The sequence below is a fragment of the Auxenochlorella protothecoides genome (assembly GCF_000733215.1).
Source record: "Auxenochlorella protothecoides strain 0710 unplaced genomic scaffold scaffold36, whole genome shotgun sequence".
NCBI lineage: Eukaryota > Viridiplantae > Chlorophyta > Trebouxiophyceae > Chlorellales > Chlorellaceae > Auxenochlorella > Auxenochlorella protothecoides.
The window spans coordinates 340048-367369 of record NW_011934143.1 but is presented as its reverse complement, the minus strand read 5'-3'; the positions used below and the strand labels follow the sequence as shown (position 1 = coordinate 367369).

The window sequence follows — 27322 nt, the reverse complement described above, 5'->3', positions numbered from 1 at the left end:
CGGGGTTCGCGCGCGCGCGCGCTGCCCGATGCCTCCCGCGGCTCGGGCCGCGTGCTGGCCACGCTGTACCAGGGGGGCAGGGCGGTGTGGACCCAGGGCGCCTCGCTAGACGTGCTGTCCGGCCAGGACGACACGCTCTCCTTCGATGTCGGCCTGGTGGTGCAGGGCGACGTGACCCTGGCCCTCTGGTTTGCCGACCACGTGGGCGAGTGGGAGCCGCCCGCAGCCGCCTACTCCTTCCACACCGCCTTTGTCGAGGCGGGGGTGGTGCGTGTTACGGGGCTCAAGCTGGACCTGCCGGGCGTGGGGCCAGGTGGGTGGGCGTGTTGGGGGTCGCGAGGGGGGGGGCTTGGGAAGGGTGAGGGAGAGGCCAGAGAGCCCGGCACAAGCCTCGACCACCCAAGTGTAGGACCCGCCACCCGGGTCTGCGCAGCTCCCAGACTATTCCCCCCTTGCTCACCACCGACGACCAGGCGCTGCGGCGCTGGCGGAGGCCGAGGGCTTCTTCATGGACATCATGCTGGACGACGACATCGTGCGCATGGCAGAGTGAGCCTCGGTGGTGGTGGGAAGGGGGAATAGATGGGGGGTATCTTGGTTGTTGGGTGAGGCAAAGGGCGGGGATCATGCGTGGAACTGTGGAGCACGCCACTTTCATCCTGGGACCCCACCACATGGCACCCCTCCCCACCCCGCCACCTCTCAGGGGGGAGGCGGGCGACCTGCACACCGACGTGGAGCGGCTGCGCGGCAGCTGGGAGGCGCTGATCGACCAGACCGACGGCTTCCTGGGCTTCCGCCCCGTGCCCGAGTCGGGCATGGACGACGTCATGTCCCAGATCCGGGCGGTGCAGTCGGCGCGCCTGCGCCCCTCCCAGATCCCACGCACTCTCTTCCGCGAGGCGGGCGCCGTGTCGGCCGCCTCCAGCGCCTCCTCCTCGCCCACCGCCGCGCGTTTGCGCCGGGTGGGCCAGTCCCTGCTGGGACCGGCGGCCTCCAGCAGCGCCGCCAGCCTGGCCGGGTCCGAGGAGGGCGGGGTTGCCGGCGGGGAGGCGCCGCCAGGCAGGGGCGCTGCGATCCAGGTTGGAGTTGGGAAAGTTGCGGCAGGGGAGGTTGACATGAGTGAGGCTGGACTTGAGGAGCCCCACGCGGTAGAGGCTGAGCTGAGCCTGGCTGAAATGGAAGCGGCACGAGAGGCTGGCGGGGCCGGCGGAGCGAGCTCGTCGTCGCCGGGGCATGACCTTCCAGACCCAAGGACTGTCCCCGGACTCTGCACGAACGGTCCGCAGGATCAGCAGAGGGCTGCGGAGGGGACGGGTGCGGCGCACGCGACCACCTCTGCTGTGCCATGCGACGCGCAGGTGACTGCTTTGGATGCGAATGTGACTGCCTCAACCATTGAGGTGCACGCAGCCACAAGCGTAACCACAACGCCGCAGAAGCCTAGCTCGGGCGCGCCGCCCCCGCCGCCGCCCCCGCCACTGCCTCCCAGGCCCGGGGGAGTCCCAAGAAGCCCGTCCTCTGGAGGCGCAGCGCAGAGCCCCGTCTCTGGAGGCGCAGCGCAGAGCCCATCCCCCAGGGACAGCACCACGCCGCCGCCACCGCCGCCGCCGCCCGCTCGCCGGAGGAGCGCAAGCTCGCCCTCCCTCACGCCTGCGGCGCCCGCGGGGCCAGCCGAGCCGGCGGGCGGGGAGGAGACCCCCACCCGCGTCCAGCGCTCGGAGTCAGCCCGGGTGGGCGGGCGGCCGCCGCCGCCCCCTCCCCCGCCGCCCGGCAAGAGCGCCAGCCCGCTCTCGCGCGGCCCGCCGGGGACGCCGCCGCCGCCGCCCCTTCCTCCCAAGAGGGGCAGCCCGGGGGGACCTGGCGCGCTGGGCACCCCCACCCCGCCGGCGCTGCCGCGGCGGAAGGGCTCCGGGGTGCCGCCCCCGCCCACGCCGCCGTCCACCCCCGCGGTGGGTGCCAAGAAGCTCCGCGCTTTCTACTGGGACACCATGCGTCGCAAGCCTGGGAGCGTGTGGGAGGAGCTGGGGGAGGCCCAGCCACTGGAGCCCGTGGCGAGGAACACCCTGGAGCAGCTGTTTGAGGTGAAGGGTGGATGGGCCCGGGGCGGTGAATGCTGTTGCGATGGCGTGGGTGCTAGCTGGTGGCTGTCTCGATATTGGAGCCATGCAAGGTGGTCGAGGCATTGAACCGACCAGTTCCCCCCCAAAACAATACAATCTCTCGCAGGTCCACCCCACCGTGCCGGCTCGGGGCAGGGCTGGAGGGGCGGGGTCAATTGGGCGTGGCCCCAAGGCCACCGGTCCCGTCGTCAAGGTGCTTCCCCTCACGCGTGCCAACAACGTCTCCATCATGCTGACCCAGGTGCCGGCTCGTGCTGCAGGGATGGGGTTACCTGCGTTGGCTTGCCGGGACTGCCTGGCTGAGGCAAACCGGCAGGGACATCTTCAGCGGCCACATTGCAGCTTAGAACGGCAGGCAATCTTGTGGGAGAGGCTCTCACTAAGCGACAGCCTTCTGATGTATGGGCACGTGACACTTTCACATCAACACCAAGCACCACCTCCACCCCCCCCTGCTCCCGCCCAGTTCTCCACCTTTCCTGGATTCGAGAGCATTCGGACCGCGCTGCTGACCGGGTCGGGTGCTCTGGGGCTGGACCACCTCAGCCTGCTCATGCAGGTGGGTGTGGGTGGGGAGTGCCGGCTGCTGTGAAGCATGCACAAGGGCAATGCTCGTCATTTGGGGGGGGTGCATTGCAGCCGTGTGGCCGCAGGCGAGGGCGCCACTGCTCTGAACTAGTTGCCCTGTCATGCCCCGTCCCACACCCACTCTGCCCCTGCCCGCCGGCCAGATCGTGCCGAGCGACGACGAGGCCAAGGCCCTTCGGGCCTACCCAGGCCCAGCAGAGGAGCTGTCGCCGCCGGAGAAGTTCATGCTGGTCATGAGCGACGTGCCGCGTGTGATTGCCAAGGCGAGGAGCGCAGGGTTTCTGATGTGCAGTGCAGTTATCGTGGGGCATGCCGGGGCTGCATGCACGGTGGGTTTGAGCGAGGGGACTTGGGGTCCTTGGGGCCCACATGAAGTCTCACCACCATGCCACGCCACGCCATGCTGCGCCTCGTCCTCTCCGCAACCCCACCAGGTCGGCGCGCTCATGTTCCGCCTCCAGTTCCGATCGCTCTGCGAGGACGCGGCGGCCGGCATGGCGGCGGTCAGGCTGGCCACAGAGCAGCTGCGTGCCAGCCGCCGCCTGCGCAAGGTGCGATGCTTGTGCAGCAGGGGCGCAGGGATTTGAGAGATTTGAGTCTGGGCCGAGGGCCGGCATGCAGCTCAGGGATCACTCTTGCCGGGTGTTCCCTGCCCTGTGGCAGGCACTGAATTCTCGCCCCCTGAGCTCGCAGCCCAACCCTCATCCCATACCGAGCCTGACACCTCGCCACGCCTCACTCCCTGTCCCCTCCAATCACCTTGCCAGGTGCTGGCGGCGGTGCTCGCCGCGGGCAACGCGCTGAACAGCGGCACGGCCCGGGGCGGGGCGGCTGCCCTGAAGCTGGAGTCCCTGCTCAAGCTGGCGGACGTCAAGGCCAGCGAGGGGTCCCAGCCCCGGCCACACGCCGGACGGCGCGGGGAGGGACCTGGAGCTTCACGCGCCGACGGGCCGGGCACGGAGGGTGCTGGCGTCGGCCCGCCGTCGAGCGACGGCCCGCCGGCGGCCCCGCCCTTTGCCCTCAAGCTGCGCAGCCTGCTGGACTTTGTGGCGTGGAGTGTGTACCGCGGCGAGGGTGCGGAAGTCCGCGCCGCCACGCAATACCTGGCCTCGGAGCTGGGCGCCCTGTCCGAGGCGGTGCGGCGCATGCAGAGCGGTGAGGGGCAGGGATGCGGTGGGTGGTTGATGAGAGTGCTGGTGGGCTCCCTTGAGCAAGGGCAGGAGGTGTGTGAGGGAGGGGTGGAAAGAACTGCAGGGGGGGGGGTACGACCAGTGCTGCGGTGGCGTGGAGTGCCGTGCCGAGCGCTTTTGTGGTGCGGCGGGGCGGCGTCGGGCGCCGAGGCCTTGGCCTATGATACCATGCTGGTGCTCCAGCTTTCCTCGCCCCACCCATGCCTTGCCTCTCTTGACCCGCGTCTTTCCCCTCCCCCACTGCACCTGAGCTCGCACCCTCAACACACACCCCTTTCCCCTCCCTACCCTACTCCCCTCCTGCAGACGTGCAGGAGGCCCTGAGGGCCCTGCAGGGCGGCCTGGCCTCGGCGCGCAAGGAGCACGCCACAGAGGTGGCGGAGGAATGCGCGGCGGAGGCGAATGCCTCGCCCGCGGACTTCGCGGCTGTCCTGGGGGCCTTCCTGGCGCAGGCAGAGGCCCAGCTCGCCGAGCTGAGCGAGGCCAGCGCCGCCACCGAGCAGGAGGCGAGGCGCACCCTCGAGTGGCTCGGGGCCGGGGTCAACCAGGATGCGGCCTCCGTCTTCGAGCTGCTGCACCGCCACGTGACGGCCTTCGACGCCGCCTACGCCACGGTGCACCGCCTGGCCACGCAGAAACGATAGGCCTCGGGGCGGGGAAAGGCGCACCCGGTGACGGACTGCCTGCATGAGCTGAACGCAGCATTAACATTGCCCAGCGCCGACATCTTTAGCAGCATAAGCCAGCCCATATGCCCACAACTGAAGCAAGGAAATGCATGTTGCGAATAGCATAGAGGGCTGACGGGCTCGAGCGGCAAATGATGTACAAGACAGTCCCCAGGGGAACAACTCGTGGCATTGGAAAGGGCGACGGCCCTGGTCCACCCAACCAGCACCCCCGGCAATGACCGGGCCTTCCCGGCTTTCTGTCACCAGATCGCCAGCCCCAACATCCCCGAGCATCAGAGCAGGTGCCTCCTCCCTCGAGGCTGTCCACGTCCGCTCCCGACAATGTGTGGGAAGACCTTCTGCTCCTGCAAGATGGTGTACGCCCTGCCCTCCCGGGACTGCCTGCTCAGCCTCGCCGCCTTGGATGGGCCTGACGAACAGTATGAAAAAGGCGCCAAAGGTGAACGGCAATAATGGCCATGTCAACAGCACCCACCGTTGCTGCGCCGAGCGGAGGTGCGCGGAGAAGGGAAGGGGGGGGAGCCTGGCGTCGCCTGAACATGCATGCTCGTGGGGGAGTACCAGTCTTGCCGTAGTGTATATTGCCTTTTGTTGTCAAATGGACATGTATGCAATTCAGTGTCATGTTGTCGCTCCCAGCTGTGGCTGCCTACGAGGGCTCCATCCCATGCTGCACCCCAACCCCAACCTCCCTGCCCCACCCCGCCCCACCAGGCTCCTGGAGGCCTGGGTGGCGGACGCCAGGCGGCACGGCGTTCCCGCCGCGCGCGTCGTGTCGTGGGTTCGGCGCAAGTTTGGCGCGCACATGACGGTGTACCGGTGCCGTAAGGATGGGTCCCTGGGCTGCTCCACGCCCTGCCTGCTCTGCTCGCGCGAGCTGGCCCGCTTTGACATCAAGGTGCACTGCTCCTTGGAGGGCGGGGCCTGGTACTCTGGGCGCGTGACGGACGTCGGCGCACCGGCCCCCATCCTGACGTCCGGCCAGCGGCGCATGATCAAGGGCAAGGCGGCCTGCATGGCCGAACGCACGCTCAAAACCCCCAACCTGGCCATACCCTTCCGTTGACGGGCTGCACTGACTATGCTCACGTATGGCACCTCTCGCTTCATTCTTTTCCATGTAAAGCTTCTTCACAAGATGCTGGATCAGCGAACAGACGATCGCTGGCTCAGAACGTGAGATCCAGATGGTATTGGAACCGGCAGGACCCAGGTCACATGGATTCAAAGTGTGCCGGCATCCGGCTTGCCGGGGCCAGGCACCTCCTGAGACCTTCCAGAGTTGCGTGATCGCACTGAGAACATCTGAATGCCTGATTCTCCTGCATATGGTTGCGCTGTTCCGGCGGCATGCATGCCCTGGCCGGCCGGGAATGGCGTCGGGACCCTAAACGCCCTCGGACGGGCCAAGAAGAGTTCCCGTTGCTGGGTGGAAGCTAGGAACAGGGGAGGGGGCCCATCTGGCATTTTCCGCACGAACAATTCCTCGGTACGGCCCCTGAGCAAGCCCACCCCGAAAGCTACGACCACATACCGGCAGAGGCACAAAGCATCTCTGCATTTCTTCGCCCCCAAGCAAGCAGCATGGCGACCGCAGAGAAACCCAGCTCCGACAGCGGCTGGGCCAGCAAGGTCACGTCCTCCGTGAAGAAGGCGGTCGGCATGCAATCCAAGGATGATTCCGCCAGCAGCGCACCCGAGGTCGCCGGGTCTCTGAAGAAGGGTGCGCTGGCATGATCGGTGGCGCGGTGCGGGTATGGAGCACGCTTGCTGCCCCCCCTCGACCCTGTCCATGCGTCCGTGCTCAGCCGGCATGCAACACTCTCGATCTGGTTGTAATGCGTCCTCCTATGTTTTACGCAGGTGCTGGGGCCCAGGCGGTCCCCGGAAGCGGTGCGCCGGCGTGAGGGTTGGAGGTCGCGAGAGGCATGAGGTCATGCTCCCCCCCTGAGCTGGATGCCCACCTGTACTGGGCCTTTAAGAGCTCAGTAGCACTCACCTTGCCCCTGATATGGGGACTAGCTCTCATTGATGGACTCAATCGGTCGAGAGATGCATTCTGCGCTGCTCTCTCCTCATGTTCATCCCTGCTGTCCCCACCTCCCTGCAGGCAAGCCCAGCACCCTGGAGATCCCCGAGGGCCCCCAGGCCAGCGAGGCGCCCGCCACTCCCGGGGTCACTCTGCACCAGCCCCGCCAGGCCACCTCCCCCGGCTCCGTTACCTCCGAGAACGCGCCCACCCCAGGCGACAAGGAGTCGGAGATCGGCAGCCCCCGCTCCCACGCCATCCAAGGCGAGCGGGTGCAGGTCGAGCGCCTCGGCGGGCCCGGCGAGGCCGCGCTGGCGGCCGTGGGCGAGGGCGAGGAGATCACCACTGTGGACGCCCGCCCCGACTTCGAGGTGGAGTCCATGGCCGCCGCCGACGTGGCGAGCATCAAGCAGCAGGAGGCCGCCCTCGTGGTGCGCATGGGGCCCAGAGGGTGGTGGGTTCGGTGATTCTGGGGAAGAAGGAGGTGGATCCCTGGCGCGTACAAGAAGATGCAACCCTGGCCTTGAACAGCAGATGGCTGGCGTGCAGCTCATCCGCCGTCGCTGCCTTCAACCGCCCCCATTCCCCTGCCAGGCCGCCCAGCGCCAGCAGGAGCTGGAGGAGAAGGAGGGGGAGCTGCAGCGGTTGAAGGAGCAGGCCGAGACGCTGGAGGTGGATGCCGAGGGCCTGCTGGCCCAGGCCTCGCTGGAGAAGCTCAAGGTGGACCAGGCAGAGGAGAAGCGCGCCGAGATCGAGGGCAACGAGGCGGCGCTGTACGGTGAGGCGGAGGCCGCGGAGAAGGAGCGCCGCGCGGTGGTGGCGCGCGCGCGCCCCATCGCGGCGGAGGCCGAGGCCCGCGAGCGCGACGCGGCGGCGGTGAAGGCCCAGGCGGCGGACACCGAGTACCATGCACAGGTGCTGGAGGCGCGATCCCGCGCACTGCTGGCGGAGTCGGAGGAGCTGAAGACGCTGTCGGAGAGCAAGGCCGCGGAGGCGGAGCTGTTCGCTGCGGAGCTGACCATCGTGGAGCAGGAGCGGGAGGAGATCGCGACCAAGGCGGCCTCCATCCACTCCGGCGACCTGCCCGCCCGCATCCAGGCCAACCAGGTGGAGATCGGGGTGTTGTCGGCGCGCATCAAGAAGCTGCGCGACGAGATCGAGTGGGCGGAGGCAGAGGTGCGCAAGGTTCGCGCCGACGCCGACGACTGGCAGCGCATCGCGGCGCGGAAGAAGCACGAGACGGCGGGCCTGACGCTGCGCATCAGCGAGGCGCGTGAGGCGGCGCGCCTGGCGCTGGAGCGCTCGCGCGAGGCCGCGGAGGAGGCGCGCGCGCCCTCGGAGTTCGCCGAGGCCAAGTACGGCGAGGCGGCCGAGCTGGCCAAGCGCGCCGAGGCGCTGGAGGCGGAGGCCGCGGGCCGGCGCGAGGAGGCGCTGGCCGTGCTGGGCGACGCCGCGGCCCCCGTGGCGCTGCGTCAGGAGAAGCTGCGCGAGGCGGCGGAGGCGGAGGCCGCTGCGCGCGCGCTGGAGGCCCATGTGGCGCTCGTCCGCGGCCGCGTGGACCGCCGGCTTTACGAGTCGCACGTGCGCACGGAGACCGCGGCCGTCAAGCGCGGCGAGGCGGGGCCGCTGGAGGCGGAGGTGGAGCGCGCGCGCGCTGAGACCACGCAGCACGAGGAGGCGGCGGAGGAGTACGGCGCGCAGGCGGAGCGCCACCTGGAGGCAGGGCCGGCCGTCGTGGCCGCCAACTGAGCGATGGATGCGGGGGAGAGGGGGTGGTGTGGGGCCCTGTAGGCGCAAGACCGCGGGAGGTGTAGGACCGCAGGAGGCGTCGACACAGTGTGCGCTGGGGGAAGTGTCTGATTGGCACCCGCGCTCCCCAGTCTCACCCTGGCCATTCTTTCGGACCCCCTCCAAAGCCGGTGCTGAGGCTGCAGGCCTGACCCAATGCATGACCGCCGACGCACCTGCGTCGGCTGTCCACCCACACGCCAGGCGGCGCTCACCAGCCGGCCTGGGGCTGAATGTGTAGCTCTTTTTTCCCCTGCGTACTCACCTGTAGGTCGCCGTGGATGCCTTGTCTCGTAAATACCCCAGGCCTGGCATGATACCTTCCCTACACCATACCGCTCCACGTGCTGTGCTACCCATCGTCTTGAACCCATGAGCCATGCAAGAATGTGCAGTTTTCAGGACGGCAGGGGTGTTGCAGGGGGCTGCAGGACTGCTTGTTAAGAAAGGGGGAAACAATATTGATGGGGGGTTGGTGGCAACTCTTCAGGCCGACGAGCGCACGATTCACGAAGGCGCCGAGCAGGAAGCCGAGTCCTGGCAAATGGGCTGGAACAACCCAATTGCGCAGCCACGAGCGATCTGATATGCCTGAATACTACATGTGTCCTAGTTTGAGTTTACCCACCCGTTTACATAAAGGTCTTCCGCCCTCCCATCATGAGAGGCCCGGCCAAAGACGTGGCGCCCGTGAGCAGTATTCTGCCCACCGACGCAGAGGCCATCAGCGAGGATGAAGACGTGGAAGAGGAGGAGCATGAGTGGTTGTTGGGATTCGTGGAGACCCCACTGAGTCCCGAGTCCCTCCTGCGCCACCGCTTCCCCAGCAAGCTGGGTGGGCGACCCGCCTGGCTGGACCCCTTGCGACTGCCCTCCCCCGCCCAGCTCGCGGGTCCCGATGAAGGGTCACCGCTCAGCTTCCTGCTCCAAGTCTATGCTCCCGTCGACTCCGACGCGGCAGCCTTCCACAGGACCGTCTTTGTCTTCATACACACAGACGTGAGTAGCACTGGCAGGGCTGTGGGGCGGCGGGAACGGTATGTGGTGGTATCTGATGGACATCTATATCCACCAATTTATGCAGGCAGCCTTGAGTAACCTGCCAAGGCCAATGTAACACGCCGTGGTAACTCACCAGGCTCCCTTCGCACACCATGCAGGCGGCTCAGCTGCTGCAGCCAGGCGGGGTGCGGGCGCTGAGGTGCCAGCTGCCCCTCGTCAACGAATTCTATGGCGAGGCGCCTGCGCCAGAGGAAGAGTCCCGCCCACGGCGTGTCCTCCAAGATCCCACCCACCCCGACCAGTGGGATGTAGCTCGGGCCGAGCAGGGCGACCTGCCGCAGAGCACCGGCCGATCGCCTTTCATCTTCCCGGAGGCCGAGCTGGTGGTTGAGGAAGAGAGCTCGGCCAGCGATCCAGAGCAGCAGGAGAGGGAGCTGCAGCGACTGATGAAGCGTGCCTGCATTCAGGTGGGGGTGCTGGGCGAATGGCTTTTATGCTCCAGGCTGGGGTGTGGAGGGGAAGAGTAGGGGTACCTCATTCAGTGTCTGGCACCTCGCACCGACCTCCTGTCTTCCACACTGCGCCATGCACCCTGCCCTCTGCGCCCCCGGCGCAGAACACGGGCGGCGGCGGGGCTGGCGACGAGGACAGTGAGGACGAGCCAGGAGTGATGGAGGGCGTCGAGGCACAGATCACCGACGACCAGAGGGACTTTGCTGCCTTCTCTGCCAGGGTGGGTGGGTGGGTGCGATGCTGCGCTGCGGTTGGCTGGCGGGATGGGATGGCGGCTTGTTGGAGCACGGGTGCGGCATTGGCTTCATGTGAGCAGCTTACGAGAGACCCTCCCACTCGCTGTCGTTCCTGCCACTCACTCGCTTCACCCCGCTCCTTGATTTTCCCTTGCAGATTGCAAGTGAGCCGGCGCAGTGCCTGCGCTACTGCTTCGAATCGGGCGCACGGCCCCTGTGGCCTTGCAGGAAGCAGACGCCTGGGGAGCAGGACATCCCACCCTGCTCCCGGTGTGGTGCCCCCCGACGCTTCGAGTTCCAGGTGAAGCAGGGGGAGCGGGTGGTGTGCTTGAGAGTCGACAGAGGAGCGTCGTCGGAAGAAGTGTCTTCCCTGGTGACCGATGGAAGGCCTGCTGATGGGTGGGCTGGTCGTGGCATCAGGTGCAGGAGGGAATTCCTACAGGCGTGTATCGACTACATCCTCTTCCCTGCCGCATCTGATCTCCCAGTTCAACTTGCCAATTCCCACTACCACCCCTGCAGATCATGCCACAGCTGCTGACCCACTTAGGCATCGATGATGCGAGGGAGGATGCCCTTGATTGGGCCATGCTGGCGGTGTACTGTTGCTCAGCCAGTTGTACCCCAGGCGAGAATTTAGCTTCAGCATACCTGGACGAGTTTGTGTGGGTACAACCTCCCTTACGATGAGGTTATTGCAGTGGCAGAGTCGTTATGAGTTTCCCAACCCAAACCCTTGTAAACCCCTCATTGCTGATTTGTTCAAGGTGTTGAATGTGAAATTGAATGTATACATGTCACACAATCACCAAGCTGACGGGTGGGTGCAAAGGGAATCAGGATTATGCGCAAGCCCACACATTCAACCAGGAATGGAACGACGCATCACTCAAGGCGTGAAGTTAGCAAGACAATGCAGGGCACAAAAGCAGGGGTAACGATGTGGTTTACTGTTCATCGGATGGGTGCAGGGGAGAGAGGGGTGTGTGATGCAGGATGTGGGGAAGGGTACACTGAATTCAGCGCACTGTATCAATGCAAGTACTCCCAGGGGAGACTACAGTTTCTCCGTTCACTGCTTGATGGTGGACTCCTGCTTTGCTTTCTCCTCCTTGCGGTACTGCTCAGTAGTCTCCTTGACGGGAAGATCCACCCGCCCGGCAGAGGTGCCCTTGGGCTTGCTGGGCACGGTGTCAGCCAGGTTGGTGGTGGTAATCTCCTCCCTCTGCCCTGACTCGCTGCTCTCCACACGACCGCGGTTGCTGGTGGCAGTCACTTTCTGATGCTCCACCTCGCTGTGCTGGGCGGTGGTGCCACCGCTGCCGACGGCTTGCAGCCTGCGCTTAGTCTCCTCATTGGAGATCCCGCGCGCCGCATCGCCGTGCTCCTTGGCGCGCGCCCAGTGCTCCTCCTCCTTCTGCTTAAGGGCCAGGGCCTCATCGCGGTACGTGGTCACACTGGACAGCTTATCCTGGCTGGCTGCCTCCGCCTCCAGCTTCAGCTTCTGCAGACGCTCGACATCCGAGTCCAGTCCATCCTTCTTGGCGGCGGCGGCGTCGGCGGCGCGACGCGCCTCCTCAGCACGGCGCGCCAGGTCGGAGTCAGGGACGACGGGGATGACCACGCGCTCGGCCTCGGTGCGCTTGGACACAGCAATCTCCTCGTGCTTGCCCGCCTGCGCGCGGCGCGCGGCGGCCTCGCGCTCCAGCTGCGCGGCACGGTCCTCGGCGCTGGCCTTGGAGCCCAGCAGGGCCTGGGCCTCGCGCTCCAGCTCGGCCTTGCGCTGCAGAGCCTCCTCGGCCGCACGCTCCGCGCCATCTGCGCGGTCGTCCAGCTTGTCGACAGCCGCACGCTTGCGCTCCGCCTCCTTGGCGGCCTCAGCGGCCTCCTTGGCCAACTCCTTGGCATGCGCCTCCAGCTCCTTGGACAGATCGCGGGCGGCCCAGTAAACCTTGGCGATCTCGTCAGCCTCACGGATCTTGTCGGATGCGGCGCGCATCGCGGTGTCGGCCGCCTGCTGCTTCTCCGCAGCCACACGCTCCTCGGCCGTCAGCTCGCGTTGGAGGGAGCCCACCTGAGCGCGCAGGCGCGCAGCCTCCTCCTCACGCTCCGCAGCCTGCTGCGCGGGCTTGGAGGTGCGCAGCGCGTCGATACGCTTCTGCAGGTCGATGGCCTTCTTGTGCGCGGCCTCGGACTCGGCGTCCAGCTTGTCAGCCTCAGCCTTCAGGTCGGCGGCGGGGGCGGAGGACTTGGAAGCCTCCTCCAGGATCACCGCGCGGCGGCGCTCGGCCTGGGCGGCTGCGGCGCGGGCTGCCTGCAGCTGCCTCTCCAGGTCGGCAGCCTCAGCCTGCTTGCTCTCGGCCTGGCCATCCAGGTCGGAGATGCGACCCTGGGTGTCGCGCAGCTTACGCTCCGCCTCAGCCCTGGAATTGAAGGGGGGAGGGGGGGAAGAGGGGGATGAATGACCTAGAATAAACGATAGATGTATGCAAGGTAAATCAAATTAATCATTAAAGCTTCAAACCAGCACCATGACCCTTCAAACTCAAGGTAGGCACTGCAGATGGGAAAACTACAATGTACAAACAAACCCTGAAACACCAATACCCAGCGCACTTGAGCTTGGCGGCCTCGGCTGCCTGGGCATTGATGGTGTCGACCTTGGAGGCGAGGACCTCGGCCTTGGCAGCGGCCTGCTCGGCACGCACGGTCTCGGCCTCGGCCTTGCGCCACTCGTCGGTGGTCTCCTGCGGTGATGGGAATAGTAGTAATTATGAGCAAGATGCAATGGGTTGAATCTCACAAATCAGGATACGAAAGGGCCTCCGCGCAATGGCTCGCACATGTCGGGGCCATGCCCAGCAAATCCCAAGCCAACCCCTCAGCACACCTTGCTCGCGGCGCTGGCGCTGGTGGAGGTTGTCACGGTCTCGACACGCTCGCTCACAACCTTCTCGGCGCTGGTGACGTTCTCACCGAGGCCAAATGTGTTGCGAATGGCGCCGAAGACGCCACCAGACTTGTTCTCGCCCACGGGGTGGCTCTGGACATCGCGGGCAGACATGATGGATGTTCTTAACTGGTCAGGAAGTGGGTTTTCGGATTGGGTCGACGTTCTGGATGATGGGCGAATGGGCGAATAATGGTGCCTGGCAATCGGATTTTGCCATTTACCGTGTCCATGATGCGCGCCGGCGAGTTGCTGTGTAGTTGGATGTCGCCTTCGCAGCAGCTGCCGCCGGGCAGCTTCTGCCTAGATGCCGCCGCCCGCGCGTCTGCTGTGTCCATGCCTCCCGGCGCTCTGTGCGCCGGCGTGCCGGCGCTGAATAATAGAATAATGTAGTCATGCACATGATGGTGTTTGAAGCTAAACCAGTGGCCACCGTGCCCTTGGATCTCTCAGTCGGAGCTTGTCCGCCACTTCAGACGGATGGGATCTGGATGGCTCCATCTTAGAATGTGCCAGTCCCTCAAAATGAGCGCAAAGATTACAGAAGTAACCAAGTTGAAAGCTAGTGGTTCTATGATAGCATATCTTACTTATAAAGTCTTGGCTTTCTCGGGTGACCATTGCTCAACGGGCTGTTTCTCAGTACGGCTTTCGTAAGAGGGCAATCTCACGCAGAGCTGCTGGTGCCGTACTGCATCATACGCGGTCCACTGGTATGGAGTGCGTCATTCGTGTGAGTGTGTGGAAGGAGTGCATACATGAGCGGGCAACTGCTACAAGGGTATAGTGGGGAAGGGGTCCCCTTCGCTGGACGCCCGGTGCCCATTCCCACCCACCTGCTCTCCATTATTGATTCATTTTTCACAGAGCATCGCCCATCTTCTTTGCGTGATGCATGGCATGGCAAGGGTTGGTGTACGGGTGAAAGGGGTTTGCCTCACGTGGGAATCCCTTCAGCATTCTCGCAGAGGCAGGTTCCCAATGCGTTTTCTGGGAATTCATGTGAGCATGCTCACAATATGAATACAACAGCATATTTATTTGCTCGCCATCTCCTGATCAGCCGACAGCCTGGTAGCTAAAAAATAAGATATTGCCATTACATCCACATAATCTAATAAACGTGCTAAGAACTGTCTGTCTGTGATAGTGCAGGTAGAAGTTGCAAGATTTTCATGTCCTGTGCATCGTATACTCGGTCTCTAGGAAGTTGAAATCGAGTTGAGCTCCTGTGTGTCAAGTGGGGAGATTGTCTGCGTGTCTCAGCTACCCAACTTCTGTCTAGCTGCGATCACTCACCAACAAGCACGCCCCCCCAAGACGATACAATCACTTACCCCCGTCACAATATCTAGAATCCTTCCATTACGCCATTGCAGAGCATAACCTTCTCGTAACACTCTCTCGAACTCTCTCATCATGTCGTCGGAGGGTCGTCCCAACCCCATCACCAAAGCCGCCGAGTCTTCGAACCTGCCGCGAGAGGCCCGCGCTCGTCTGGGTTTGAACACCGATCCCGTTCCCGAGGGAAAGATCATCGATGCCGCCCCGGAGTGAGTACACACGGAGTAGCTGGTAGCCCCATCATGTCGGAGTGCCGAAGGTCGACATCCCGCTTATGGTGTCGGGATCCGCTCTCAACCCATCGCTCGCATCCCTCGGGTACACAGGCACTACCATAAGATCACGCCCGAGGTCCGCGATGGGGAGAAGAGCCAGGAGGGTGACGAGGAGGAGGATGGTCCTGACGCCGTGGCCCGTGCCGGCTTCCAAAAGGTGGGAAGCGGGGGTGGTCGTGAATGGCGTGGATATAAATCTTCGCAGGCCCCAGATGGGCAGCCCATCGATGCCATGCATGTCTTCCTTTGCAGGCTCATGCAACAGCAGATGTAACGAATCTATTCCCCCGCTCTTCCCACCCCTGCACTTTGGCAGGAGATGAACAAGATGCAGGCAGAGCAGGTCAAGAACCAGGGCAAGAACCAGGCAGGGTCCCCCGGACACCAGGTATACCACAATGCAGGCCAGATGCGGATGGACTCCAGGTCCAGGCAAGTTGGGGATAAAGGGGGCAGAGCTCTTGGTATGTCCATCGCCACTTTTGTACTCTGTAAGGTTACAAACACCACTCCTCCCTCCCCATCATTTTGGAACAGGGGCGGCGCCCAGAACTTCCAGGGCAGCAAGCAAATGGACTCCGTGTACAAGTCTCAGTGACTCGTCTTCCCTGCAGCCTGTATTGAACTGATGCTGATGATCCTCTTGCAAGACACGAAGTGGCGCAGGCACCGCACACCATCGCAGGGAGGGGGCAGTCAGGGGTTGTGGTCGCCAGCAGGGTGAAAGGGTATCGATGTTTCGACACTGGCGTGCAGAAAAATAAGCAGGGAAGCGGTCTATCAGCATCAAAGAAAGGAAAATCGGTCAAATCACTCCTGGGCGTGCTCGTTTCTGCACAGTCAGGTCTGGGCCGCCGTCGGAGTCGTCCTCGTCCATTGGAGTGGCACCGCCGTTTGGCACAGTGCCTGCTGCGTCAGCATCAGGATCTTCCTGGCCCTGGTCTGACTCTGCTTGGATGACCACGGGGAGGAATAGCAGGTCCGAGGATGCAGGGGTGGGTGTGTTGCTGGGCCCCCGGGTGACGATGTCCAAGTCAGCATCCACATTTGCAGGCAGGGATTGATCTGGGGACAGGTGGGGCAATGCAATCCTCAAGAGTGAGGCAGCTTTGCAGGAAGTGGCTCGACAGGATGGAATATGGATCGACCAATTATATCGTGTTCATCTCAACCATCAAGGTCTACAGCAGGGCGTGGCAATCGACTCCTCACATTTCCATGCCAGTCTCACCGGGAGTAGCTGCACGCTGCACCACGTCAAACTCGTCCTCACGCTCTATGTACTCCTCGTTCTCCTCGAGTTCCCGGAAGTCTGGGGCAAAGGCTGTCCACTTGTCACTCAAGATCTGCATCGGGTGGAACTGGTGATTTGGTTCAGCGAGAGTGATGCCTAGGGTACCGTGGCAACCACATGACTGTAACAAGGAAGCACAAGCTCGCATGCCAAACGCCACCTTGGTCCAGATGAAGATGCTGCCGCTGCCTCCGAGTGTGAGCAGCTGCATGGGGTAGAGCTGAGGATGCCACGCCATTGCCAAAACACCATGCGCCCCGCGTATGCCTGTGAGGGGCAGGGTGGGGGCGGGTGATTGGAGAAGACGGGGGCAGTAGCAGGCGGAGACCTGGTGAGGAGAGGCACAGGGGCAAGCATGCGCCAGCGCCGGGCCGGGGCACCCATGCTGAGGTTGGATAGTTGTTTCAGACAGCGTCCGATGAGGCTCGACGTGAACACGCACTTTGTTCGCGAAGATGCCTCCTCCACTTGCCGCCTCCCAACCCCACTCCTTTTCCCAGTCCCACCCGACTCACACTCCAACACCCGATCGGTGTGCCCGTAGTGGGAGTTCCAGGCGTAGATGACATGCTCGGTCTGGCCGGCCACGGCCGCCAGCACATACTCCCCATCTGCATTGAATTTGGGATGAAAAGGCACATCATGTCGCGGGTGCGTCGGTACACGCCCAGGGGCAGAATCCCAGCCCGCATCGCACACAGGAGCCCGAACAGACACAGCCAGGGAGCCAGCCCAAGGCAACGGCGCTCCCTCAGAAGACCCACCTCCAGAGAAAGTGGCGGCACTCCACGTGTTGCGCTCGATCTGCTGCTCAAAGCGACGGGAGGGCCGCAGAAGAGCTCCCCGCTCCTCGTAGAAGATGCTGCCGGACGGCCGCCGCGTCTGCACGATGTGCATGCAGAGGCTCGTGCGGGGTCCGCGCAGGGGAGGGGCGGCTGCCGGGCCCGGCGCATGCCGGCCTCCTGGGTCCCCCCTCGCCCTGCTGCCTGGCCATGCATGCTGCTGACCCACCCCACAGCGTCCCTGCCCCCTCCCGTCGGAACTCCATTCCCCACTCCCGCGCACCTTGGCGGCCACCAGGGCCTCCACCTCGCCAGGATCGCGTGCCGGCAGGGCCTCCAGCCCCTGGGCCGGTGCCTGCATGGCGTACACCCGCACCGCCCGATCGTTGGCGAGGACGATGAGCCGCGTCCCGCCGGGGTCGAGCTCAAGGCTGCTCACGCGCAGCGCTGCCTGGACCTGGGAGGGGGGACGCGGGGAAAGTAAGGAGGGGCAGCGTGCCGAGTGATGAGACTGTCCACGGTGTGCAGGAAGAAAGAATGACCAGGAGTGTGGAAGATCATGTGCACATGGCAAAAAAGTCGACGCCCTGTCTGAGCTGCAAGGTGCTGGCCCTGAGTGATTGTCCACGCAGAGCATCATCTTGAGCAGGAATAGGACGGGCCCTTGGGCCAGGCTCTCACTCCTCTGCACGCCATCCTCTTTACCAAGTCACGATGCACAGGTCGCAAAACCACACACTCTCCCCGACCATGCTGCCAGCACCCCCCTCCCGACTCGCACCCTGATGGCGTCGATGATGGCCAGGTCCGAGGCCCGGACGACCAGCAGGGCCCCTCGCATGGCAGCGTAGATGAGGGCGCTGCCGGGGGCGGTGGCGGCCGGGTACCCGCTGCTCGTGGCCTGCTCGGCCAGGCTCGCGCCGCCCCTGCCATCCTTGCCAGCTTCGGCCCCGGCGCTCGTGGCCTCTGCAGGGGCCGGCTCGGGCGCCTCAGGTGGGTCGCACGCGCTCCAGCCGGCCAGGGGCAGGTGCTGGATGCCCCCGCCGCCCACAGTCAGCACGGCGGGCGGGGCGGCGCGGAAGGTGAGCAGCAGCTGGCCGGGACCGGGACCGGGGCACAGGGAGACCACGGCGCCGCGGCCGAGGGGCTGGCTCGCGGTGGGGCGGCCGGAGAGGACGTCCCAGGTGACGATGCTGCCGTCTGCGCCCCCAGACATGATACTATGGCCATCCGGGCTCCACACCAGGCACCGCACGGCGCCACTGTGAGTGCAATGGGAGGGTGCTTGGGTCGTTGAGATATACTGCGCAACCGGTGTGCCTGTAGCATGACCTTGCAAGGATGCCGCTTGGTGCGGCGCATACATAATGGATGGCAGGGGAGCAGGCGTCGCCTGCGCCACAGACCATTCCCCTGGAATGCAGGAAGAAATCGATCTTGCTCCTGACACAAGGCCAAGCACCCGTGATCAACAATGTGTGATGACGCCCCGTGAGCACCCTGCGCACTTGTGCCCGTCCTTCCAGGTCCGCACCAGCGCCCTGGTCTGGTAGTTCCAGATCAGGATGTCACCCCCCGCACATCCGGTGGCTAGCAGTGTCCCGGAAGGGTTGAAGGCAAGGCAGAGGGCGGGCTGGCCTGGTGGTGGTTTCAGCACCTCCTCGCAGTGCTCCGGCAAACCCACCAGTTCAGATGCATCTGCGATGCAATCAATGGGGCACGGAGGCGGAGGTTTTGTCCTCATAGGTACAAGTTTTGGAACCACACCCCTTGACGTTCACCCTTCCGTGCTAGAGGTCCTGAGCGAGCGTACCGAGGAGGTCTGTGGTGACTCCCATGCCGGAGTCTCCCACGCCGACTCCCTTCCTGGACCAGACTGGATCGGGAATGAGGTGGAGAGCATCTAGCTTGTAGCAGCATCGCCTCATGCACACAGCTTCACAGGCCGATCCCCAGATCACAGGTTGAACCAGGCGTTCGCGCGCGCCTGGCACCCCGGGCCCTCAGTGATGCAATCCGCAAACCCCCTCCACTCCCAGAAACCCAGTCAACCCTCCCCGAGGCCGCCAGTGCCCTCGATACTGCGTCCCCAGTGGTCCTTATTCTGATTCGCCTGCGTCGTTGGGGTCGAACAGGACTCGTCAGTAGGTGTGGGCACCTCCTTGTCAGCAAAAGGCGACGCTCACCGCCCGTTCCCCGCGACGTCAGCACCACCATGGCGAGCGGATTTGGGCTGCGTGGTGGACCCAACAGGCACGCGGCAGGAGGGCAGAATGGTCGTGGAGGAGTGCTTTCCCCACCCGTGCGTCATCCCTTTACGGCTCACCGTGCTGCAGGTGTTACGCAGTGTACATGGACTTCTCTGAGTGCATGAGCAAGACTGACGACCCCAAGAAGTGCAATGACTTCCGGGAGGACTACCTGGAGTGCCTGCATCATCGCAAGGAGGTGTGCTAGAGGGAGGGGGCGGGCACCCCGCATCTTAGGGGCTCGGCAACCAAATGGTAGTGGCCAGATCGACAGCACCTCAATGCAAATCCTTACAACACGATTGTGCAGTACCTCAAGCTGAACACGCTGTTCAAGGAGGTTGCAAGGCAGGAACGGGGCGAGGGCGCCGATGACCACCAGGGCGGAGGCCATTGACAGTCTGAGCTGGGGAGTCACTCGAGGCAGCAGGGCCCTGCGCACACGAGCGCCTGCATGCAAGGAGTCGCCCTGTGTCCCTGCACCCATAGCTCGACTGCTTGGATGAAATCCGAGCGGACCGTAGAATCACCGCCAGGGGAAGTTGATCAGGAAGAGGATGGGCCAGCTAGTATGCGTCATAGCCACCCTCGTCACCAGGCGACCTCGACACGAAGAAGAGGAGGGCGCTGCCCAGGATGCATGCCACCTCCAGCACACTCGCTATGCCGACCCATCGGGTGTCTGCCAGGGGAATTGGGGGCAGGGGGGTTGTGGAGATCCAGATTCCGATTTGAAGGCCAGCCCATGGGGGCTGGTGGTGTGACGGTGGGCGCACACGGGAATAGAAGGACCATCTGGGAAGGCATCCAAGTGTGCAGACAGATCATGGAAAGGAAACATGCACCCCTTCAGTCCAGGGGGCGCTTGCTGTGGGCAATGTTGAGACTGGGAAGCCCTACACCGCGACGGGCAAGCATCTGCAGCTGCCCGGGCGACAGGGCAGCCAAGAAGAAAACCCGTGAGGATCTGGCCCTGGCGTGTCCCGGGGAGCACACAAGAGATGGGGTCCCCATCAAGCACCGCACAGGTTCAGGGGCCTTCCCTGCCAATACCGAGCCAGATTTGGACGTCGACCCAGGCCCCATCCCTAGAGTCCACCCATCACCTTGAGCACTGCTGCCAAAGTGGTGCAGCATGACAAACACTGAGCCTGTGACGGCTCCAGAGGAGACGAGGTAGGCCGCCAGCAGCCAGGACCGCGACCGACAGTACACGCCGTCATCGCTGAAGGGATCGTAACTTATCTCGTCCCTGGAGGCAACGGCATGGCAGAGCTGGACGCTGAACAAGGTGCATTGCGTTCTAAGCTGTACGGTGACATGTATGTGAGGCTCTCTGATGAGTGGGGCTGCCAAGCAAGACTTTGCAGGGTGAAGGCCTTGACTAACCCCTGCTTGCCTACACCCCCTACCTCCTGACAGCCGTGATCATGAGCAAGGCGAGGACCGCCACCAGTCCAGGGAGATACTGCAGTGAGGTCGGGGAGCGTAGGCGGTGGGAGGGTCTGGTCTCACTCCTGCTGCCAGCCCCTCAAGGGGTTTGCAAGCTCCACCCCTCACCGACCCCCGACGTGCCTGAGAGAAGGGCACCTTGATGGGGCTGATGGCAACAGCATCCAGCCAGAACCAGACACCAACGCCAAAGAGGGCGCCACTCAGTCCTGGCCCGTACTTTTCCGACTTTGACCTGCAGAATTCCGCCACCTCGGGCGAGACCAATAGGCTGAGGGTGTCGCTGCACCTCACAGCCGCGCTCTCCAGGGTGTAAGCGGCCATTCCCGGCAGACCGGGGTCGCAGACTTGCCAGGGGAATAGGGGAGGGTCGTCACTGCGGGGTGGGGCAGGGTTGATCACTTTCTCAACCCTCATTCCGCGCGCGCGCATTCGGTGGCGAGGCGTCACACTCCCACCTCCTCCTCATGCGCCTCACGTGCATGCCAGCCCTCGCACGGGAACTTTCCGCCGATCTACAAGGCTGGTGTGCTGGCAGGACGGTCGCCACTCGAATCCCGAGTCCCATGGGCCAGAACGAGTCTTCGGGGGTGGAGATGGCGTCGGAGGAGGCGGCACCCCGGCCCTGCGCCTTGGTGGTGGTCGGCCCCTCCGGCGTGGGCAAGGGGACGCTCATCTCCAAGCTCATGCAGAGCAGCTCCAAGTACGGATTCTCCTGCAGCCACACCACCCGTGCCCCCCGGCCTGGAGAGAAGGTGAGGGACTGCTGGTGCGGCGTGGGTGTGCATGGCTTTCAGGCCCCTGGGCGCCCTGCTCTACTTTGTGGCAGGCTTCACGCATACTGCCTTGGAATCGCGACTGCACGTCCCTTTCTCGGCACCAGCGCCCCCCACCCGCCCCACCCACCCCACCCACCCACCCGACACAGGACGGGGAGCACTACCACTTCACGACGCGGGCGGCGTTCGAGGCTGGCATCGCGCGCGGCGACTTCCTGGAGCACGCCCACGTGCACGGCAACATCTACGGCACCTCCGTCCAGTCGGTGCGCGATGTGGCCGATGCCGGTCTGTGCTGCGTGCTGGACATCGACGTGCAGGGGGCACGGCAGGTCCGCGCGGCGGGGCTCCCCGCCCTCTTCGTCTTCATTGCGCCGCCCGGCCTGACCGAGCTGGAGGCGCGCCTGCGCGGGCGGGGCACCGACAGCGAGGAGCAGATACGCACGCGCCTGGCCACCGCGGCAGTGGAGTTGGAGAGGTGGGCGACTGATTGGGGGTTGTGAGGCGGTGGGTGTGTCTCAGGAGGGCAGGCGCATAACAAAAGAGTACGGCTGCCATAGACGGCGCTCGTCTTGCGCGGGCGAAGCCCGATGCAAGCCCTGTGCTGGACTGACGGCCCAGCTGATTGCCTGCCGGCGCCGGCGGCGCGGTGTCCGCCACGGCTGCCGCCTGTCTCCCGAGGCCCACCGACCAACAGACCCCTCGATTTCCCTCATGTGTTCACATCTCGCAGCCGGGGGGAGGAGGGGCTGTACGACTACATCCTGGTGAACGATGACCTGGAGCGGGCCTACGCCAGCCTGGCGGCGGTGGGCGAGCGGGCCCTCGCGGGCGCGGCGCCGGCGACCCCGGGGGAGGCCAGCGCCGCCTTCCGCACGGCGCAGGGGTCGGACGTGCAGGAGGGGCCTGGCCGGCAGCCGCCCGAGTCGACGTCGGGACTCCGTGGTGTGGAACTGGCGACGATAGAGGGGCCCGGCGCTGCGGGGGACGCGGCGATACCGATGCCTGCCGGTGCTGAGGATGTGGCGACCGCGACGCCGCCCGCAGCAAGCCCCGCCTCCCTTGCGGTGCCCTCCGCTCCCGGGAGCATTCTCATGGTCCTGCACGCCGGAGCCCCGCTGGGCGCCGAGCTGTGCTGTCAGTTGGCGGCCGCGGGGGCGCGCGTTGTCGCCGTGGCGGGCGACGCCCCGCCCCTGCTGGCCCTGCAGGAGCGGGTGCAGGGCCTGGGCGCCGCCGCCGAGCACGCGTTCCTCCCCGTCGTAGCGGACCTGGAGCGCGAAGGCGAGGTGCTGGCGCTGCCCCGCATCGTGGCGGAGCGCTGGGGCGGGGACGCTGCGGTGAGCGCGCTGGTGGTGTGCCCGCCGGATGAACCGCCGGCGGAAGAGACCAGGCTCCTCGTGGAGGCGCCGGCCCAGGCCGCGGCCGCGGCGCTGGCGATGGGGCTGGCGGGGCCGGCGGCCGTGGTCCGCAGCCTCGCGGCGGCGGGCGGCGAGGCGGCCGGACCGCTGCGCTTCGTCGCCATCGTGCGGGAGCCGGCGCGCGGGGGCGGGTGGCCCGCGCTGGCCGAGCGCGCGCTGCGCCAGCTGGCGCGCCAGCTGGCGCAGGAGGAAGGGGAGAAGGCGGGCGAGGGCGCGCGTGGCCTGGTCGCGGGCACGCTGACGCTGGCCCGGGAGGAAGCCGTGCGCGGCCTCGGCGCCACGCTGCTGCACGGCCTGGCCTGGCCGCGGCCGGCGGTGGCCTGGGAGGTGCGGCTCAGCTAACAGCAGCCCGAACTGGCTGGCGCCCACCTTGACAGGCCATTCAATGAACATCCACTAAACTGTGGCACTCGCCACGCGAACCTGCCGTGCGATTCCCCTCTCTCCCAGCTAATTTAATTCCCGTGCCCTCCAGATTATCGTCCCCAGCGGTTTGACAATCAAACAATGGCGTGATTCTCCAGGGTCGAAGTATAGCAATCGACCCGGGGGGCAACGGATGCTTGGCACAAATGCGCACGTTCGCCGCCCGGGGATCACACATCTCCCACATCTCATCTGTTCTGCTGCCGCTGCGTCGACCGCAAATCAAGACAAAGCTTCACTTGTCATCAATCTGCACCGCAAGTTCATCGAGGTGAGTCTGGTCGAGCCTGTTGCAGTCGGGCCCGGGGGAGATCTGCCTCGACGCCGTATTCAAACGGACACCAGCACCTGCCAAGACCTGTTCTTGCGCCTAGTACTCGCGGTTTCTCCTCTAAACCTTGCCTATCCTCTCCGCGCAGATGGTTTCCACCCAGATCTCCTCGGCCACCATCGGCTTCCCCCGCATCGGGCCCAATCGCGAGATGAAAAAGGCTCTGGAGTCCTTCTGGTCGGGCAAGTCCACCGCCGACGACCTGCGCACCGTCGCTGAGCAGACCGAGCGGGTGGCCTGGCTGTCCCAGAAGGATGCTGGCCTGGACCTGGTGGCCCTGGACTCCACTTACTACGACCAGATCCTGGACTTCATCACCTACCTGGGCCTCATCCCCAAGCGCTTCCAGGTTAGGAAAGGATCTTGCAGTCATGAGGGCAGGGCTGAGGTTGGACAGACTGTCCTTGCTTGTGCATGGGGTTGGGATGCCCACGGAGTGCAGTGGGACACGTGACTGATGGAGGACTGGCTTTGGAATGTGCCACAGCGACCCCCCTCATTCCGTTCCTGAACACAACCAGATGTCCCCTTTCTTCCCACCTGCAGCACCTGGAGCCGGGCTTCGCTCAGTACTTTGCCATGGCGCGTGGTGTGCACGGTGCCCACGCGCTGGACATGCAGAAGTTCTTCGACACCAACTACCACTACATGGTGCCGGAGCTGGAGGCCAGCCCCGCGGTCGAGGCAGACTGGTCCGGCCTGCTGGCCAAGGTGGAGCGTGGGCAGGCGGTGCTGGGGTCTGATGTGGCGGTGCCCATCCTGATCGGGCCCATCACCCTGGTGTCCCTGGCGCGCTACCCCGAGGGCACCGACGCCTCGGCCCTGGTCGGGGCGCTGCTGCCCGCCTACGTGGAGGTCTTGGGGCGGCTCAAGGCGCTGGGTGTGCCGGAGGTCCAGGTCTGTGATATGGGTGGATCCTCCGGCCGGGGGCGGGGCGTCGACGTTGTTTGTAGACTCTGTGTTGCCGGGGCCTGCTCTGCCGTGCACTGCACTGCGAGAGGTGTTGATGCCTGCATGCCATGTCAATGTTGTAAACTGCGGGACGGGGGTTGGGAGGGCTGTGCATGCCTTGCTCACTTTCTTTTGCCCTGCCTGTCTCCTGCCTTGTGCCTGCACCGTCGCAACCTTGATGATTGGCCGATTGGTAAAGCGCTCCCCCCTGGGAGAATAACGAGGTTCGAATCCTCGATCATCTCTACCCTGCGACCCTGCTCCGTGCACACTACTTGTTTCCTGTTGGGTGCTTGCTTCTCTCTGGGGGCCTGCCTGGGATGACAGGAGGGCCCAGACTCACAGACGGGGCAGGGGTTGGAAAAGATGAAGGGGGATCCAGAGCACGCGTGAGTGAAGGGGGAAACAATCAATGCCTGTTAAGTTTTCCCTCGTGAAACCATGCCTGCAGATGCACGAGCCTGTGCTGGCCCTGGGGACAGCCAATGAGCTGCAGGCCGATTTCGAATCCAGCTACAGCCAGCTGGCGGGCGTGGGGGTGCCACTCAACCTGGTGGTCTACTACGACGATGTGGAGGAGGACGTCTACTCCTGGCTGGTGCGCCTGCCTGTGCAGGCCATCTCCCTCGACTTCTGCGCCGTGCCCGGGGCCGCCCACGGCTGTGCCACCGCTGCCACCATCGCCAGGCTGGGCTTCCCTGAGGTGCGTACTTGGGATGGTTTTGCCCGCTTGTGGGTGACGACCTGCTTTGTTGAGGTGGGGCATGCGAGCTTGTTTGAGTTGGGTGCCGGACTGGACACTGGACTCTGGCAGCCCCTCATTACCCTGCATCACAACCACCCCCTCACACGATTGGCAGGACAAGCGGCTGGGCGCCGGCATCGTGGACGGCCGCAGCATCTGGAGGGACGATGGCACTGCAGTGGATCTCCTGGCCGCGCTCCGCGCAAGGCTTGGACCCAACCAGGCCATCGTGGTGCAGGTGAAGCCTGGTTGGGCAGTGAAACGTGTGAGGGGAAGAGGGAGGCTATTGAGAAGTACGAGACCGTGCACCAGTGATGCGACACCTCTGCGCTCTGATCCCCAGCACCACCCCCCAATCAATTGCCATCCTTGCCCCCCTCCCTCCCTTCCCGCCCAGAGCTCCGCGCCGCTGCTGCACCTGCCCTACGACGTGAGGGCCGAGAAGAACCTTCCGGGGGAGCTGACTGCCCGCCTGGCCTTTGCCCTGCAGAAGCTGGAGGTGAGGGGTGGGGTTTTGCAGGTGTCCAGGCGGCGGGGATGCGGGGAGGATGCAAGCGATATGGTGGGGGTGGGCTGGATATGGAGTGCACCGACAACCCCCGGGCCCCTGGCGTCCCTCTTGTTGCAACGCCACCCTTGCGCACAGCCTCACAACCCAGTCGCCCGCCTGTCGCGCCCCATCCCCTCATCCCGACCCCGGGTCACTCCACAACCCCTCCCCCCCCGCCGCCATGCAGGAAATCGTGGCCGTGGCCAAGTCTGGGAGCGGCACCGCGCCGCCCGCGCTGGAGACCTTTGGCGCCGCTTTCCCCTCCGACGAGGGCCGCTCCGGCATCGACGCCAGCAAGTACCACCGCAGCGAGGACTACGCCACACGTCGCCCAAAGCAGCCCCAGTTCCGCCCCTTCCCCACCACCTCCATCGGCTCCTTCCCCCAGACCGAGCAGATCAGGTGAAGGCTATGGCAGCAGGGGGAAGGGAGGGGCGGGGGGGATGTCTGTTACTGTGACATGAGCCGGGGGAATGGCTCGACGGCAGGCGCCTGTCCCGCGGTACAGTATCTGAGCCATGCAGCAGCGGCGGCTCCCTGTACGCGTCCACCCCTAATCACCCCCCCTTCGCCACCCTGCCCCGTCCTCGCAAAGGCGTGCGCGGCTGCAGTACAAGCGCGGCATCATCTCCACGGAGCAGTACAAGGAGCAGATCGGCGTGGAGATCGGGTATGCCATCGGCCTGCAGGATGCCCTGGACATTGACGTGCCCGTGCACGGCGAGCCCGAGCGCTCTGACATGTGCGAGTCGTGGGCAGGGGGAAGGTGTCGGGGTGGGGGGGAATGCCTGCCGCTCAGACCCGAGGCCAAGCAGTCTGTTCGTGTTCCTGCTGCATCGACCCATTCCATCCCCACACCGAACGCTCGTTCCGCCCCACCCACCCGTCCCCCCCCTTTGCCCTCCCAGGGTGGAGTACTTTGGCCTGAAGCTGGACGGCTACTCCTTCACCGAGCACGGCTGGGTGCAGAGCTACGGCTCCCGTTACGTGCGCCCGCCCATCGTGTCCGGGAACGTTACCCGCGCCGGGCCCATGACGGTGCACGAGTATCGCCTGGCGCAGGCGGTGACGGCGCGCCCCGTCAAGGGCATGCTCACCGGCCCGGTGACCATGCTCAACTGGTCCTTCCCGCGCAAGGACGTGGCACGCAGCGTGCAGGCCTTCCAGATCGCGCTGGCCCTGCGCCAAGAGATGGAGGACCTGGAGGGCGCGGGGTGCCGCATCGTGCAGGTGGATGAGCCCGCGCTGCGCGAGGGCTTGCCGCTCAAGGAGCGGCGCTGGGCGCGGTACCTGGACTGGGCGGTGGACGCCTTCAAGCTCTCCGTCGCCGGCGCCAAGCCCGAGACGCAGGTGGGTGATTGTTTTGGGGGTCGTGGGGTGGGGTGCGCCGGGAGGGAGTGGGTGGGTAGTGTGCGTCCATGGTCTCAAGCTGTGAGGAATGTAGGTGTTGGGGGGGTGACTGGGAGGAAGAGTGGGCTGCAGAGTGGTGTCACCTGCTGATGTACGCACAGGGAGGCTCCCCGTCGCCTTTGCGCCTGTGCACCCACAGCATGTCGCACACACCCTCGCGCACTTCCTCCCCCCCCCCGGCCGCCCTCCACCCCGCGGCCGCCGC

General features: G+C 64.9%; 10 protein-coding genes across 10 annotated transcripts in view; 7 read left to right on the top strand and 3 right to left on the bottom strand.

The window, feature by feature from the left end:
- The window catches only part of F751_3402 (Formin-like protein 14), a gene marked incomplete at both ends in the record, with an annotated part of 7271 nt that extends 2726 nt beyond the window's left edge, over positions 1 to 4545 (top strand). Inside the window, 11 exons of the mRNA XM_011397779.1 lie at positions 73 to 313; positions 474 to 549; positions 707 to 1082; positions 1842 to 2084; positions 2230 to 2364; positions 2590 to 2682; positions 2855 to 3040; positions 3146 to 3262; positions 3479 to 3597; positions 3745 to 3866; positions 4208 to 4545. Coding sequence (XP_011396081.1) covers positions 73 to 313; positions 474 to 549; positions 707 to 1082; positions 1842 to 2084; positions 2230 to 2364; positions 2590 to 2682; positions 2855 to 3040; positions 3146 to 3262; positions 3479 to 3597; positions 3745 to 3866; positions 4208 to 4545 — 2046 coding nt within the window. The remainder of the gene's footprint in view (positions 1 to 72; positions 314 to 473; positions 550 to 706; positions 1083 to 1841; positions 2085 to 2229; positions 2365 to 2589; positions 2683 to 2854; positions 3041 to 3145; positions 3263 to 3478; positions 3598 to 3744; positions 3867 to 4207) is intronic.
- A 451-nt stretch (positions 4546 to 4996) lies between these two features.
- On the top strand, positions 4997 to 5659 carry F751_3401 (hypothetical protein; the record flags this gene model as incomplete). Its single annotated transcript, XM_011397778.1, has 2 exons — positions 4997 to 5088; positions 5308 to 5659. 2 exons carry the CDS (start codon positions 4997 to 4999, stop codon positions 5657 to 5659), a joined length of 444 nt encoding a protein of 147 aa, XP_011396080.1.
- Positions 5660 to 6177: 518 nt separating this feature from the next.
- Positions 6178 to 8371, top strand: F751_3400 (hypothetical protein; the record flags this gene model as incomplete). Its single annotated transcript, XM_011397777.1, has 3 exons — positions 6178 to 6316; positions 6704 to 7053; positions 7217 to 8371. 3 exons carry the CDS (start codon positions 6178 to 6180, stop codon positions 8369 to 8371), a joined length of 1644 nt encoding a protein of 547 aa, XP_011396079.1.
- A 699-nt stretch (positions 8372 to 9070) lies between these two features.
- F751_3399 (Programmed cell death protein 2) lies at positions 9071 to 10851 on the top strand (the record flags this gene model as incomplete). The annotated part of the gene is made up of 4 exons (XM_011397776.1): positions 9071 to 9409; positions 9571 to 9879; positions 10029 to 10145; positions 10684 to 10851. The coding sequence occupies 4 exons, from the start codon at positions 9071 to 9073 to the stop codon at positions 10849 to 10851; spliced, it is 933 nt and encodes a 310-aa protein (XP_011396078.1).
- A 382-nt stretch (positions 10852 to 11233) lies between these two features.
- F751_3398 (Laminin subunit beta-1) lies at positions 11234 to 13225 on the bottom strand (the record flags this gene model as incomplete). The annotated part of the gene is made up of 3 exons (XM_011397775.1): positions 11234 to 12584; positions 12778 to 12908; positions 13052 to 13225. The coding sequence occupies 3 exons, from the start codon at positions 13223 to 13225 to the stop codon at positions 11234 to 11236; spliced, it is 1656 nt and encodes a 551-aa protein (XP_011396077.1).
- Positions 13226 to 14530: 1305 nt separating this feature from the next.
- F751_3397 (hypothetical protein) lies at positions 14531 to 15328 on the top strand (the record flags this gene model as incomplete). Its single annotated transcript, XM_011397774.1, has 4 exons — positions 14531 to 14664; positions 14782 to 14887; positions 15047 to 15156; positions 15268 to 15328. 4 exons carry the CDS (start codon positions 14531 to 14533, stop codon positions 15326 to 15328), a joined length of 411 nt encoding a protein of 136 aa, XP_011396076.1.
- A 207-nt stretch (positions 15329 to 15535) lies between these two features.
- F751_3396 (Retinoblastoma-binding protein 5) lies at positions 15536 to 19023 on the bottom strand (the record flags this gene model as incomplete). Its single annotated transcript, XM_011397773.1, has 9 exons — positions 15536 to 15795; positions 15962 to 16076; positions 16185 to 16291; positions 16540 to 16635; positions 16789 to 16906; positions 17090 to 17263; positions 17588 to 18068; positions 18315 to 18504; positions 18993 to 19023. The coding sequence occupies 9 exons, from the start codon at positions 19021 to 19023 to the stop codon at positions 15536 to 15538; spliced, it is 1572 nt and encodes a 523-aa protein (XP_011396075.1).
- A 598-nt stretch (positions 19024 to 19621) lies between these two features.
- On the bottom strand, positions 19622 to 20831 carry F751_3395 (Transmembrane protein 50A; the record flags this gene model as incomplete). Its single annotated transcript, XM_011397772.1, has 4 exons — positions 19622 to 19737; positions 20162 to 20307; positions 20468 to 20523; positions 20616 to 20831. 4 exons carry the CDS (start codon positions 20829 to 20831, stop codon positions 19622 to 19624), a joined length of 534 nt encoding a protein of 177 aa, XP_011396074.1.
- A 242-nt stretch (positions 20832 to 21073) lies between these two features.
- F751_3394 (Guanylate kinase) lies at positions 21074 to 23046 on the top strand (the record flags this gene model as incomplete). The annotated part of the gene is made up of 4 exons (XM_011397771.1): positions 21074 to 21262; positions 21436 to 21764; positions 22020 to 22053; positions 22171 to 23046. The coding sequence occupies 4 exons, from the start codon at positions 21074 to 21076 to the stop codon at positions 23044 to 23046; spliced, it is 1428 nt and encodes a 475-aa protein (XP_011396073.1).
- Positions 23047 to 23549: 503 nt separating this feature from the next.
- F751_3393 (5-methyltetrahydropteroyltriglutamate-homocysteine methyltransferase) overlaps positions 23550 to 27322 on the top strand; it is a gene marked incomplete at both ends in the record, with an annotated part of 5164 nt that continues 1391 nt past the window's right edge. The window contains 8 exons of the mRNA XM_011397770.1: positions 23550 to 23810; positions 24008 to 24358; positions 24864 to 25115; positions 25273 to 25395; positions 25555 to 25656; positions 25895 to 26109; positions 26303 to 26449; positions 26616 to 27057. Of these exons, the coding sequence (XP_011396072.1) occupies positions 23550 to 23810; positions 24008 to 24358; positions 24864 to 25115; positions 25273 to 25395; positions 25555 to 25656; positions 25895 to 26109; positions 26303 to 26449; positions 26616 to 27057 (1893 nt within the window). The remainder of the gene's footprint in view (positions 23811 to 24007; positions 24359 to 24863; positions 25116 to 25272; positions 25396 to 25554; positions 25657 to 25894; positions 26110 to 26302; positions 26450 to 26615; positions 27058 to 27322) is intronic.